The following is a 15,725-nucleotide window of genomic DNA, read 5'->3' as shown; positions in this document are numbered from 1 at the left end:
CGCAGCCCTGAGCTGAGCAGCTCAGTGTTACAGTGAGCTCTTGAATAAAGACTCTTACAAATTACCGCGTTGTCCGCTTCCTCCTTGCTTACAAGTAGCGTGCGTCACACTGCGCTTCACTGGTGACCCTCGACGTTGGATCTGCCGTAGCGATCCTTCCAAACACGACGCCATTGCCATGGCCAACAACGCGATGTTGGTTAAACTTCCCGAATTTTGGGAGGCCCAGGCCGAAGTTTGGTTCGTCCAAGCCGAAGCCCAGTTTCAGCTTCGGCGCCTCACCGACGACGACACGCGCTACTGCCACGTCGTCGCCTCCCTCGGACCCGGCACGGCCGCTCGAGTTGTGTTCGTCCTTCGCCACCCACCGGACGGCCATAAGTACGAGGCACTCAAGCGGCTGCTCCTAGCCACGTTCGGCCTCACGGAGGACGCACGGGCCGACCGCCTCCTGGATCTCCCCGAGCTTGGCGACACGCGCCCGTCGGTCCGAATGGACCATATGCTGTCACTGTTGGGCGACGAAGCCCCTGGTTCTCTATTCCGGGCGCTTTTCCGTCGCCAACTTCCAGCACAGGTACGCCTCGCATTGGCCGGGACCATGCTAACTGAACCCTGAGCATTGGCCGCCGAGGCGGACACGTACTTCGCGGCTTCGGACACGAGGGCGAGAGTCGGTGCGGCCCACCTCGTGGATCCCGAGGCCGATGCTGATCCACAGCATCAGCTTCCACAGCATACACAGCATGCTGATACGCACCTCGTGGCCGCCGCCATGCCCCGCCCACCGCTGCGGCGAAAACCGCCACCGCAGGGAAAACCGCTGGCTCCACTGGCCTGGCGGAGCCAGCCGCGCTCCTCCAGCTCCACCACCTGGTGCCGGTTCCACGCCAGGTTCGGCCACGAGGCTCGACAGTGTCATCCGCCATGCTCCTTCGACAGGTCGGGAAACGCCCGGGCCGGCGCTCGATAGTGGCAATGAGCGCCGGCCGTTCGAACAGCCTGCTGTTCATCACGGACACCTTATCCGGGCGCCGTTACCTGTGCGACACAGGAGCGCAGGTGAGTGTCGTTCCTGCCGGTACGTCGGACAAGCACGCCGCGGGTGGGGGCCCCACGCTGCTTGCCGCAAACGGGACGCCCATCCGTACGTATGGAAAACGCTGCCTCTCTCTGCGGTTCGGAGGGCAGGTTTTCCGATGGTCGTTCGTCACCGCCGACGTGCCCATGGCATTGCTTGGCACGGACTTCCTGTGCGCAAATGGGCTCCTGGTCGACGTAAAGCACAGACGTCTTGTCCAGGCCGAGACGTTCAGCTCGCTCGCTTGTGCGCTACCGAGCTCGTCGAGCAGCCCACTGAGCGGCTCACCGAGCGGCTTGCCAAGCGGCTTGCCGAACGGTTCAGTTCCAGCCACGTTGATCTGTATGCTTCCGGCAGCGGACGAATTCACCCGCCTCCTCGCCGGCTTCCCGGCCCTCACGCGGCCCACCTTCTCGGCAGGGGCCGTCAAGCATGGGGTGGCCCATCACATCCCCACCGTCGGGCCACCGGTCTACGCCTGGGCACGCCGCCTCGAGCCGACGAAGCTGGCGGTAGCAAAAGCGGGGTTCGCTACCCTGGAGCGACTCGGCATCGTTCGGCGCTCGGAGAGTGCTTGGGCGTCGCCGCTGCACATCGTGCCGAAGCCCGGCGGGGGATGGCGACCGCGCGGGGACTATCGCCGTCTCAATGACGCCACCACCCCCGACCGCTACCCCGTCCCCCACATTCAGGACTTTTCCTCCCGTTTGGCGGGCATGTCCTTCTTCTCGAAGGTGGACCTCATACGCGGTTACCATCAGGTCCCCGTCAGGCCGGAGGACGTCCCGAAGACGGCGGTCATCACGCCGTTCGGACTCTTCGAATTCCTGCGGATGCCCTTCGGTCTGAAGAATGCGGCTCAGGCGTTCCAGCGGCTGATGGACAGCGTCCTGCGCGACTTGGATTTTGTATACGTCTACCTGGACGATATCCTCGTCGCCAGCCCGTCCCGCGAAGAGCACCTACACCACCTCCGCACGCTCTTCGAACGTCTGGGCCAGCATGGCCTGATTGTGAACCCCGCAAAGTGCCGGTTCGGCGTCGCCGAACTCGATTTTCTGGGGCACCGCGTCACCACGCACGGAGCCGTCCCCCTGCCGGCCAAGGTGGAGGCGGTGAAGGGGTTTCCGCGCCCCCGCACGATCAGGGGGCTGCAGGAGTTCCTGGGCATGGTGAACTTTTACCATCGGTTCCTGCCCCGTATCGCCCAGCTCCTGCGCCCCCTGCACTAAGCTCTCCGAGGTAAGCCGGGCAAAGGCGACGTCACCTGGACCGAGCAGATGGACGTGGCGTTCACGGGTGCGAAGCTCGCCTTGGCTAACGCCACCATGCTCGCGCGCCCGATGCGCTGATCGCCCTCACCACCGACGCCTCGGACTACGCGGTGGGCGCGGTGCACGAGCAATGGGTGCGTGGAGCTTGGCAACCGCTGGCGTTCTTTAGCCGGCAGCTTCGCCCGCCCGAACGCCGTTACAGTACCTTCGACCGCGAGTTGCTCGGGCTTCACTTGGCGGTCAGGCACTTCCGCCATCTGCTCGAGGGCCGTGCGTTCACGGCCTTCGTCGACCACAAGACGCTGGCCTTCGCGATGGGCAAGGTCACCGAGCCGTGGTCGGCCCGGCAGCAGCGTCACCTCTCGGCCGTGTCCGAGTACACGACGGACATCCGGCACGTCGCGGGGAAGGACAACCCGGTGGCGGATTGCCTTTCCCGGGCCGTCGCCCATGCAGTCCACCTCGGCATCGACTATGCCCGGATGGCAGTGGACCAGACCGCTGACGCCGACGTCCAGGCCTTGCGGACCGCCGTCACGGGCCTCCGCGTCACCGAGGTGCCGTTCGACGGCGCGGGCACGGCCCTCTTGTGCGACGTCTCCCTCGGGCGGCCTCGCCCCATCGTGCCCGCGGGCTGGCAGTGCCAGGTGTTTGACGCCATCCACGGCCTGTCCCACCCGGGCGCGAGGGCCTCCCAAAGGTTGATCGCCAACAAATTCGTCTGGCATGGCCTCCGGAAGGCCGTCCGCGGCTGGGCCAGGACGTGCCTCGCGTGCCAGCGCGCCAAGGTGCACCGGCACACCCAGGCCCCATTGGCCCCGTTTACGGTGCCGGCACGCCGGTTTGACCACGTCCACGTGGACCTGGTGGGACCTCTGCCCCCCTCGCGGGGTTTCAACCACGTCCTCACCATGGTGGACCACACCACCCGGTGGCCGGAGGCCGTGCCCTTGGCGTCGACGACGGCGGCGGACGTCGCGCAGGCTTTCATCGCCACCTGGGTCACCCGGTTCGGTGCCCCCTCAGACATCTCGTCCGACCGCGGCCCCCAGTTCACCTCGGAGCTTTGGGGGGCGGTCGCGCAGGGGCTCGGGGTCCGGCTGCACCGAACCACGGCCTACCACCCCCAGGCTAACGGTCTGTGTGAGCGATTTCACCGCTCATTGAAGGCCGCGCTCCGGCCACCCTCCGCGACGGCGGCTGGGTCGAGAGGCTCCCCTGGGTCCTGCTGGGCCTCCGGACGGCGCCCAAGGAGGACCTGCGCGCATCCGCGGCAGAGTTGGTCTTCGGGCAACCGCTGCGGGTGCCGGGCGAGTTCCTCCCCGACTCCACGGCACCATGGTCCGCGGCACAGCAGCGCTCCGCTCTGCAGGAGACCGCCCAGAGGTTCGCCCCGGTGCCGACGGCACGCCACGGGCACCCACCGACGCACGTCACCCCGGAGCTTCGCACGGCGGAGTACGTCTTCGTCCGCCACAATGCCCATCGGACACCACTGCGGCCCCCGTACGACGGGCCTTTCCGCGTGCTGGAGACCGGGGTGAAGCACTTCACCCTAGACATCGGCGGTACTCCTGACCGCGTTTCTGTGGACCGCCTCAAGCCGGCCCACCTTGACGTGGACCATCCACCGCCGGTGGCCCGACCCACGCGTCGGGGCCGCCCCCCTGCGGGCGGACCCCCGGCACCGCCCAGCCCCGCCGTCACGCCGCCCCCCGGTCCTGCACCCATCCCAGGGGCAGCCGGAGGCATCCCAGATGGCATCCCTGCATCCCAGACGCCGCCAGTCGCCAGGGGGCGCTTCGGCCGGGTCATCCGTTTGCCCCGCAAACTGACCCTTCAGGTGCGCGGGGATTCTGGGGGGGGGGGGGGGGGCGCGAGTGAAGCGCAGTGTTACGCATGCTACTTGTAAGCAAGGAGGAAGCGGACAACGCGGTAATTTGTAAGGGTCTTTATTCAAGAGCTCACTGTAACACTGAGCTGCTCAGTGCTGCGCGCCCCGTGTATATCGTGAGGCCACGCCTCTCTCCCGGGCGTGGCCCACCCCCACTTGGTGTGCGGGGTGATGTCACCACGTTAGTGCTTTCGTGTCCGCCACAATATTCTTCATTGTCTTCTTCATGAGATGTTTGGGTCACAAGTTCATCAAGTTCTTCTCCATGGGACTTTAACATTCTTCTACTTCTTCTTCCATGTAATCAAATCCGAATTTCAGGATATCAAAATCTTTGGGAAAACGCCGGCCGTTTTTGTCGCAAGTAATCCGGAATGTAAAATCGAATTGCGATCACAATGACGGCAGGTGGCGACTCGTATCATCGCATGTATAAATTAAATATTAATTAAGCCTTGTCCACACAAGGGGTCTTTTTAGCCTTGTATTTAGCCTAAGAAGACCTCCCTTGTGTGGACAAGGGTTAAATAAAGTACAGTAACAAGGAAGAATAATAATATAAATCTTTGGGAAAACACCAGCCACGATCACGTAAATGCGAAACACACCCTCGCGTTGGGGAGGTTTTGACGCATTTAATTCAGCGTGTAAATTGGAAACCACGTTCGACGAAGTTTTACTGTATATATATATATATTAATATATCATAGTTTTAATATCCGTTTGTATATCCTTCTCGGCCATGGTCTTAGAAATGCACTTTATAATTTTTTGTCATCATTTATCATAATAGTAGGGGAGCTCCCAATAGAGTTCGTGACCATTTTCCCGTGATCAAGGTTTGAAGGTTGATTTTGAAAGATAAAAATATATATAAAAAGATAAGCTTGGGTATCTTTTTTTAAAATGCGGGCTAACTCGGCCAGAGGACAAAATCCAAGATGTCCGCCAAAACCGCGAAATTGGGCATATTTCCGCCTACGTGAATGCTACATATACATATTGGGTGTCCATATGTGGGTTTTTCTGGGCCCAGATCTTGCATCTTACATCAGTCAAGTGATATTGTGACTTAAAATGATATTAAATGATTAATGTTGACCAAAATCCAAGATGGCCGCTGCAAAAAACCATGTATTGTATATGTTCATAATTGTGCATACCATAGCTTCATCGCTGGCGTCTAAATACAGTTTTACATGACTAGTGTTTTCATTTATAACCTTATTGTTACTATGAATGACTTTTTGAGCAGGTAACGAACCAAGATTGCTGCCTTATCTACAAGATGGTTTGATTAAGTTTCACAGGTATTTGTTCACAGGTAGTTGTTAGTATTAATTTCCAGGGAGTACCAGGGTGGACAATGGATCAAGGCATTACAGTTAAGTATATTCAACTAATAATAGTTAAAATATTAGTTAAGTCCCTTTCTTTAAGAGATAAAGATCTGTCCTGTTCAATATTTAAGTTCAGTTAAGTATTAACATCATTCATATCATGCTGTCTGATGTACGGTATGTACAGTAAGTAATAGGTTTTATTTTTCATTGCAGAGTATACCATGGCGACACCACCCATTCAAGGAAAGAAGAGAAAGAGTGAAGATGAGGACCAGCCTCCAGGACTATCAAGCTCCAGTGAGTGTATCCTCTGTCATAAGCATTGTGATGAGGAAAAGAGTAGCTTAAGCCGAGAAGCCTGGCAGCATCTCCAACAACAAGCAGAACGATGGAGAGGATTGGACAAATACGGTCAAGTCTTTGATGCAGTGCCATGGCACAATGGACCAGCTGGAATATATTTCCACAAACTGTGTAAAGTTCAACTGGCCAGTAACTATAAATTGGAGCAGGCACTAAAGCGACAAAAGAAATGTTTTGAAACAGAAATCTCTCGCAGCGATGATGTAGCTGACGAAGCACCTGGACCATCTTGCGCTCAGAGACAATCACGATCACAAACCGGTATTATACATGACAAACATTTGTGTATTTGGTGTATGAAGGGAGAAGACCTGAAACACCCTGGACGGGACAAGTGGCACATCATGCAACAAATGGATGCATGGCATGTCTTCAAAGGTCACACAGTCCATCTGGACGACAAGAATATGCGGGATCGCATTTTGACACTGATTGATTCCACGTCAGATCCATTTGCCACAGAGATCCGCTACCATCGGTCATGTTGGACGAAATACATCAAAGTCCATGATTATAATGATCAACATTTGCACATGCACAATGTACGACTGGCAGAAGTATGTCAAATGTTTTTCAAACATGTGCGCACTGTAATTTTTGAAAGACATGAACTCCGAACACTACAGAGCCTTCTACAAGACTACACGCAAATGCTGGTGAACTTTGGCATGACTGTGAACACTGTGAAGTCTAGCACAATAAAATCTATGCTCCAAACGGAATTCAGCGACCAAATTGGTTTCCACGAAAGAGTTACAAAAAATAAGAGCTCAATGGTTTTTGACACGTCAGCTGGTGGAACATACATAGAAGCTGCTGTAAATTGCCTAGGTGCAACTGATGACCAACTCGTCTCAATTGTAGCGCAACGAATTAGAGCTGAAGCAGCAAAAGTATCGCCAATGATCTGGCCACCTCACATTGACGATTTACTCAATGAGGACGAAACAAGCAGCCTACTGAAACAGCTCATTTCCCATCTAAAGTCTTCAAAACCTCAGCGTGACCTTGATATGGAGGATGACGACTCTGCAGTTATCGCTTTGACTGCCTTGCTCTCTTCATATATGACAGGCAAACGAACTTCATTTGGAACAAGGTTGTCTGTTATGATACACGGACTAACCAGAAGCCGGGAACTTGTCGAGTTATTGAAAAAATTCTCAATTGGGATCAGCTACAAAGACGTGCTACATCTCTATGATGCTTGGGCCAAGTACGATATTGAGCAGAACAAAGCATGTCCAGAGGAGCTTGCACTGGGTATGCCAGGGACAGCAGTAATGGACAATGATGACTTTTCTGAGGACACGCTAACTGGCGCGAACACTTCACACCGTACAAATGTTATGTTTGTCCAGCCACTTGATTTGGTTCATGCTCCAGAGGAATCGGCCCCAGAATTAACAATTCCCAAGTCTAAAGAAATGAAGCATCTTTGCATCGATCAGCATAAAGTCCATCCTTACAAGACTGTCCAGCGTGGAGCTCCAAGTATGCGAACAGGTGTTGACATTACTCCTTCAGATACTAAAGTCCAGAGGCAGCGAGGACTCATTCATGCCATGGCACGTCTAGATGAGACTCATACACCACCTGCACCATGCAGTCAAACAGTTGGGGGATTTGCAGGTTTCCAGTCAACAGTTCAGCCGCATGTTGTCAAAAGCAAGCCGTATTACTTCTTGACTTTTCCAAATCCTCCTGGAAAATCTGTAGTGCACGAAATAATGTGCCGGATGGTTGATGCAGCAGGCAAAAAGAACATGCCCTTCATCCAGTTGGTAGGAGTATGTAGGAGTACACCAGTGTATGCCTTGATAGTGCAAATGAGATACGAACACCCTGATAAATTCAGTGTCGTGTTGCCTTCTATGGGCCCATTTCATATTCACATGTCTTACATTTCTGCCATGAATAAGCGTTTTCACGGGTCTGGCTTGTCTGACATCCTCGTTGCGGCAGATGTTATTGCAGAAGGGTCTGTGGACCAGGCATTACGGGGCAAACACTACAAGAGGAGCATACGATGTCTCCGATTGATGTATGAAACTCTGCTGAGAAGAATCATACAACAGTCACTACAGAATGGGGGAAGCATCTCAGATGAACTTGAAGCTCACTTGACTGTCCTGCGGAATCCTTCCTCAACAGCAGAAGAACGGCAGGAATGTTATGCACTTCTGGAAGCCAACCAAGAGGTTATTTCATTGGTGGCAGATGAGTTCAATAGAATTGAGGAGTCCGGTGGTTCAATGGCAAAGTACTGGATCACATTTATGGAGATGACTGAAATATTGATGATGAATCTGCATGCGTTGAGAATCCAGAACTGGGAACAATTCAAGTCGACATTACGTTTAATGCTACCATGGATCCAGATTTATGACAACGATAAATATGGACGGTGGTTGGTTGAGTATTGGCTGGAAATGGAATCCCTCCCAGAGGATGTAGCACAATACATGCGAGATGGCTTATTTGCTCAATCCATGTCGGGAAAGCCTTACTCATGTTTGCCATTGGATCTCTGGATCGAGATGACAATGAACAAGGGTTCAAAGATGAAAGCTGGCTGGCTCAAAATTTTGAAGAACGAAAAGATGCTGCTGTCATATTCCCGAAATGCTAACAATGTTAATAGAGTCCGATCCTCACTGCATGATCTTGCCAGCACATCAGAATCAAAACGACATCACAGTGAAAATGCTCCCACTCGCATGAAGGAAGACGAACAAGCTGTACAAGATATTAACAACTGCATCACTGAATTCGGCTGTGACCCTTTCAATGAAGAAAACAAGGTCTTGAAGTCACTACAGTCTGGAATGGTAGCTTCTGATGACCTCATTCAAGATTTTGAATCGGTCCACACCGATGGCGAGAAATGCTTGAAGGCATTCTGTGAAGACAGAATGTTCAGCAGCAACAAACCTTTCCATGCAACCATTCACAGGAATTTGAGACGGAACTTCAGCAACCCACCTTCAGTCAAGACTGGCGAGCGCATCATGAAGTCAGACGCAATGGAGAACAGAGCGATGGCAGCAGTTGTCTCACTTGCTGAAAATGACACCGAAAATTTCACCTTGTCAGAGATAATGTCGTACCGAGTCACAGATGAATGTCTGCCAATATTCAATATCAACGGCACCATGAAAAAAGTGCAAAAATCTAAGTTGGTAGAAAAATTCAAGCTACATGCGTTGGAACCAACACCAGACAAGTACACGGCGATCCTGGACATGGGATTTATATGGCGTTTGTCTACGCCATCGGTAGAAGACAGGGAAAAGGCTGATGGAATTTCCTACACCTGGGGAGACTACGCATCGAAGGTGTTCGCCGTCATTATGAGCAGACATAAATATGCATCACAAGTTGTGTTTGTCAATGACAGATATGATGTTTCCCTGACCGTCAAGGATAGCGAACGCAAGCTTCGAAAAAGCACTTCTGGATTTTCAGATGGCTCCAAGAATGTATTTTTCAAGCAGTCGGACAAATTCCCATCTGCCAAAGGATTTCAAGACTTCTTCCACAATGCAACAAACAAGCAGCACCTACAGATCTTTCTCAGAAACGAGTTCAGCGTGTTGTACCGAAACTATTCTAACACTGAATTTGTCTACTGCGTTGGGCCCACATGTGTCAATCTATCGACAGGTTTGCCTGTTACAGACTTCCAGTGTGAACAGTTAGAAGCAGACACATGCATGTTCTTCATCTACTCACAAATACGTAAAGCTGGAATAGAAACACCTGTTATCATCGACGCAGAAGATACGGACGTGCTTGTATTGGCATCGTATGTTGCTCATAGAACTGAAGGGGTGCTCGCAATGAAGTACAAAAAGCAGTTCATAGATTGTACAGCTTTCTGCCCGAAGGAAATAGCAGATATCATAGTTCCTCTTCACGTCCACAGCGGCTCAGACACAACAGCAGCATTCTTTGGACATGGGAAGAAAACCATCTTCGACATATCATCCACTTCACCTGAAGCTAGAGCGTTCCTCAGTGAAGTAGGGAAACACCTACCGGTCCCTCAGCAGGTGCTTGATCATATGACGCTGTACACCATACGGTACACATACAAGGACAAACAAAGTACCACTCTGTGTGATGCTCGGGCCAGGAAGTGGCGACAAATGAAAAGGAAATCAATACTGCGGCTTCCACCAGACAAAGAATCCCACGATTTGAAAGTCAAGAGAGTGAACTATCAAACCTACGTGTTGCTCAACTACGAAAAACCTGATGCGCCACCGTCTCCTTTATCTCATGGCTGGCATCTCGAGGAAGGCATGTGTCTTCCATTGAGGTACATTCACCCAGCACTCCCAGAAAAACTAACTCAGGCTTTGGAAAGCAGCCCAACTATGGATGATCCAGTCGAGTCTGGGTCCGAGACAGACGATTCGGACAGTGAATAACAATTTCAATCTATCCAACACAAACAAACTGTTATAACAACTATTGTCATTTTCAACCCTACCGTATATGCTACTTGTGCAATGTGTATCACTGCTTGTAAATGTAATGTCATGTCACTGTAAATATAATAAAACAAAATAGAGAAAGATAAATTCTTTCTTACTGATTGCAAATGAAAACCTTGAACATTGTGTCAAATAAAAGACGTTGTAATATAGATACAATGTACAGTAGCCATAACTGCTTATCTAACGGGCGAGAGGCAGCCATCTTGGTTCGTTACCTGCTCAAAAAGTCATTCATAGTAACAGTAAGGTTATAAATGAAAACACTAGTCATGTAAAACTGTATTTAGACGCCAGCGATGAATCTATGGTATGCACAATTATGAACATATACAATACATGGTTTTTTGCAGCGGCCATCTTGGATTTTGGTCAACATTAATCATTTAATATCATTTTAAGTCACAATATCACTTGACTGATGTAAGATGCAAGATCTGGGCCCAGAAAAACCCACATATGGACACCCAATATGTATATGTAGCATTCACGTAGGCGGAAATATGCCCGATTTCGCGGTTTTGGCGGACATCTTGGATTTTGTCCTCTGGCCGAGTTAGCCCGCATTTAAAAAAAAGATACCCAAGCTTATCTTTTTATATATATTTTTATCTTTCAAAATCAACCTTCAAACCTTGATCACGGGAAAATGGTCACGAACTCTATTGGGAGCTCCCCTACTATAACGATTGGTGTATCACAACAAGGGTTAAGTAAAGTACAGTAACAAGGAAGAAGAATAATATAAATATTTGGGAAAACACCAGCCACGATCACGTAAATGCGAAACATACCCTCGCGTTGGGGAGGTTTTGACGCATTTAATTCAGCGTGTAAATTGGAAACTGCGTTCGACGAAGTTTTACTGTATATATATATATATATATATATATATATATATATATATACATATATATATATATATATATATATATATATATATATATAAATAAATAAATATATATATATATATATATATTAATATATCATAGTTTTAATATCCGTTTGTATATCCTTCTCGGCCATGGTCTTAGAAATGCACTTTATAATTTTTTGTCATCATTTATCACAAAGATTGGTGTCGTGATGGGGCGGACGGGTGCAAGCGCGATTGCCAAATTCCAGCCTTAACCTACAGGGGGCACTGCATCAGTAGCACAGTCACGTTCCCATGAGTGATGCAACCAACAGGCTGCACACGAAATGAATGCATCCACTAGGCAATGGTTTTAACTTCCATAGGTTTAAGCTACTAGCAAGGTCAATGTAGCTATTTTCCCCCATTTGAAAGGTGTGCTCAGCAAAGGTACACCCATTGTTGCCATCACACAACACAATAGCTTCGGCCAGATTCCGCTAAACTGGGGATTGAACCCAGTTGAGAGCTGCAATGTGAACATCCAATAACATTTGATTATCCCTTTTAAAACGCAATTGAACTGATTCCTCTGATGCAGCTGAGGTCTAAGCGTGATAGATATGGCAACGGCCCAAACGCCATGCGGTACCAGCTAAGTTTAGGCACAGCCACTGCTGGTGACAGACTTTTGGAAACGAACCTGTTGGTGTCAATCAGCGGGAATAGAACCCGAGGGACACAGAGAAGTGAAGAAACATAGAAAGATTCCCAGAGATGAAGCTACGATGGTTGATGTTAACGAGCGGAATACTTGCGCTTTTATCCACCCTCCTCACCGTCCTGGCGCTCGGCTCCGACTACTGGTTGCTCAGCTCTGAACCTTGCACCGGGGTAGCTTTCCATGTTCTTTAGCTCTTCATGTTCTTATATGATGATGGGCTCAATATTCCTCGACGGTTTACCCCCTTTTTCCACCTTCTAATCCGCAACCTTTTTTCCCATCCACCATTTCCCAAGATTTTAACCTGCAGCCTTTCCCGTCCCTTCTTGTCAGAACGAAACGGAGTTGGAGGCTGCGATTTCCTCGGTGTCCTTGTCCCGTTCCTTTTCACCCCGTCCTTCACCTGCTTCTCAAAGCCCTTGCCGCCTGCTATCCCATGAAGGCCTTTGGTGGCGATGCTGGGGTCGGGGCTCCGAAGTTGAGGTCAGCCTTGCGACATTCTGTTACAGTAAGTGGAACTTTACTTCAATTTTGTCTCCAACTGCACCTGTTTTATTGCATTTGGACAGGAATACAAATTCAACATTAGAGTACAATATAACTTGTAATACTCACATTTTACAGTACGAGAGATCAATTATTGTTACTATACGTACATTGTGCTATCAGAGATTATACAAGATTATGACAAGTAATAAAAACAAATTTAAAAATGCAAAATGATGTGGGGATGTTACTCCAAAAATTATATAAACAAGGTATGGATGATCACAAGAAATGATCATGTGAAACCATCCCTACATCTTTCTTTGAATAATGGTTGTCACTAAAAAAGACAGTGTGTGTGTGTATATACTGTGTGTGTGTGTGTGTGTGTGTGTGTGTGTGTGTGTGTGTGTGTGTGTGTGTGTGTGTGTGTGTGTGTGTGTGTGTGTGTGTGTCGGTTGTTATCTCCATGATTTGGGTTTGAAAAGGTGGAACAGAGCCCTTCCAGGACTCAAAGTATCCACCCCTTCTTCGGTGAAGGATTGTAATTCATGGGCTAAGTTATAAAGTTTTCTTGTTCTCAGAGTTTTGTTCCGAGGGCTCTTTTATGATCGTCACTGAGCCCCGTACGGCCTCCAACTGTAGTTAATTTGTGGTAATGTTCCCAGGGATGATTTTAAAGATCGCTGTAAGGTTCCTCTTTATCATTCCCGTTGTCTCAATTTTCACTGGTACAATTTCGGCACTCTTCAGCTTCCAGGATCTTTCGACTTTATTCTGGAGGTCTTGATATTTGGTCATTTTCTTGATTTCTGCATTATTTAGGCCAAAATTGCTGGGTACTGATATCTCAATCAGCAACGCCTTCTTTTCCTTTTTTGTTCCCGAGTACAATGTCCAGTTATAGTGCTTTGTTTTCTCTATTCCCGATGGATGGGTTCATCATGTCGTACGTGAGCATTGTGACCTTGTTTTCAATGATTGCCTTTGGTCATGAGTTTTGTGGAACTGGGATATTGAAATGTATGCAGGTGTGCAAGTGGATTACTCTACATACCTTGTTGTGCCTTTGAGTGTACAGCTGCTCTGACATGAATTTTTTACATCCCGATAGGAGGTGACTCGTGCTTTCTGTTTCTACCTTGAACAACCTACACTTGTCCGATTGACTCAGTTCTGCCATGCTCTTAAAGCCGTGTGTGTGTGTGTGTGTGTGTGTGTGTGTGTGTGTGTGTGTGTGTGTGTGTGTGTGTGTGTGTGTGTGTGCACGCTTTCGATCTAACATTGTCTTTTGTAGAGACAACCATTATTGAAAGAAAGATATAGGGATGGTTTCATATCATAATTTTTTTTATGATTTATCCCTGCCTTGTGTACATACTTTTTGGAGTTACAGCCCCACATCCTTTTGCATTAAAAATGCTTTTTTCTATACTTTTTTTTGGAAATATATGTAGATGTTCTACTACTGATTTACAAAATTTGTAGTACAAACTTTATAGACATGCTCACATTGTAATAGTACTGTATATACTTTATAGACAATCTAACATCTTATAATAAGTAGATGGTATTCATAGAATACTTACCCCGCATAGTCTTGAGAAGGACTTGATGCGAACCAACTTTTTTTTTTTAATCTCTGGGCATTAGGCCTTGTTTAATTCACCATGTAAGTTCTAAGGCGGCTGGTGGCGTCATACAAGTAATATGCACTATATCAAATTGCCATGTAACATATGGTAAAGTTTCAATTTCCTCCATTGAACAGTTTTCCATGTACCCTCAATATGCGCTGTATCAAATGGTCATCTAACGTATGGTAAAGTTTCAATTTCCTCCGTTGAACGGTTTTCCATGTACCCTCAATATGCACTGTATCAAATGGTCATCTAACGTATGGTAAAGTTTCAATTTCCTCCGTTGAACGGTTTTCAATGTACGCTCTTTACAAAATGCAGACACGACTGTACGTACATATACTACTGATTGCTTAACCTCGATTTTCGCTTCACGCACGCGGGGTAAAAATCACTGAGTGACACTTGGCAAAACACAACAAGTAGAACGGCATTCAGTAGAGCACATGCCTCCGCTAGGCTAATCAGTTTATGCTTTGTATCCCACTGATAGGCTGTATCTGAACCAAAATCGAATGCGCTTGTTCTTGTCACCTAACCAACTCAAATCCACCGAGTTTTGTCATAACTCATCCACAACTCTTTGAGATATCATCGTTATACATATAGTGTTTGGCTCGATCTCTCAATTTTAGAAACTAGGGCATGCCCGTACTATATATATATCTAAAATTATATCCCCCCCCCCCCTCTATTTACATGAAATGGTTTGGTCCATTCGCAAAGCCAAAGCGAACGGCTTGCGAGTACGGTGACAATCCCCCCCCTCTATTTACATGAAATGGTTTGGTCCAAAGCGAACGGCTTGCGAGTACGGTGACAATCCCCCCCCTCTATTTACATGAAATGGTTTGGTCCAAAGCGAACGGCTTGCGAGTACGGTGACAATCCCCCCCCCTCTATTTACATGAAATGGTTTGGTCCAAAGCGAACGGCTTGCGGAGTTTGGTAAAGAAATCGCCATAGCGTGCACAAACGCGCAGGAAAGCGAAAGAATCGCAAATTAGTTTTAATTAGTTTTAAAACATAGTTTAACGCCAACATAGTTTGCCAACGTGAAATAAATGAATACGCTCTCAAATGTGCCGTCCGAGGCAGAGTCTGTTCGGCACGTTCGGCACACGTGATAGCTCGCTGCTCTCTGATTGGTTGAATCGTTTTTTGGACATAGCTCGGTAACTACTTGTCCGATTAATATGAAACCTTGAAAAGGCACATCCTCAGGTCCCCAGCAATATACCTGGCAAGTTTAAAGTATATCGGACCCGTGGTTGTCGAGAAACAGCGGTCACAGACAAACAAACACACAGAGATTACTGGAATTATAGATAGACTAGGACGTGCCCGTACGTGGGTGCCCGTACGTGCGTGCAAAAAAACATGCGTGCAAACAACAACAACAAAAAAAAACTTTGAAACCACGTGGCAGTAACGACCACAGAACCCCCCCCCTCTATTTACATGAAATGGTTTGGTCCATTCGCAACGACCACAGAACCCCCCCCCCCCCCCCCTCTATTTACATGAAATGGTTCGGTCCATTCGCAAAGCCAAAGCGAACG

The 15,725-nt window shown here is 48.9% G+C and overlaps 1 protein-coding gene across 1 annotated transcript in view; it reads left to right on the top strand.

Moving 5' to 3' along the window:
• Positions 1-12,021: 12,021 nt before the first annotated feature.
• Positions 12,022-15,725, top strand: part of LOC137422476 (transmembrane protein 182-like) — a 35,330-nt gene continuing 31,626 nt past the window's right edge. The window contains exons 1-2 of the mRNA XM_068109225.2: positions 12,022-12,207; positions 12,371-12,545. Coding sequence (XP_067965326.2) covers positions 12,091-12,207; positions 12,371-12,545 — 292 coding nt within the window. The 5' untranslated portion in view covers positions 12,022-12,090. The remainder of the gene's footprint in view (positions 12,208-12,370; positions 12,546-15,725) is intronic.

The sequence above is a fragment of the Myxine glutinosa genome, chromosome 2 (genome assembly GCF_964187855.1).
Source record: "Myxine glutinosa chromosome 2, kmMyxGlut1.1, whole genome shotgun sequence".
In the NCBI taxonomy this organism is placed as follows: domain Eukaryota; kingdom Metazoa; phylum Chordata; class Myxini; order Myxiniformes; family Myxinidae; genus Myxine; species Myxine glutinosa.
The sequence above is the reverse complement of the archived record's forward strand: the minus strand, read 5'-3'. Positions and strand labels throughout refer to the sequence as shown.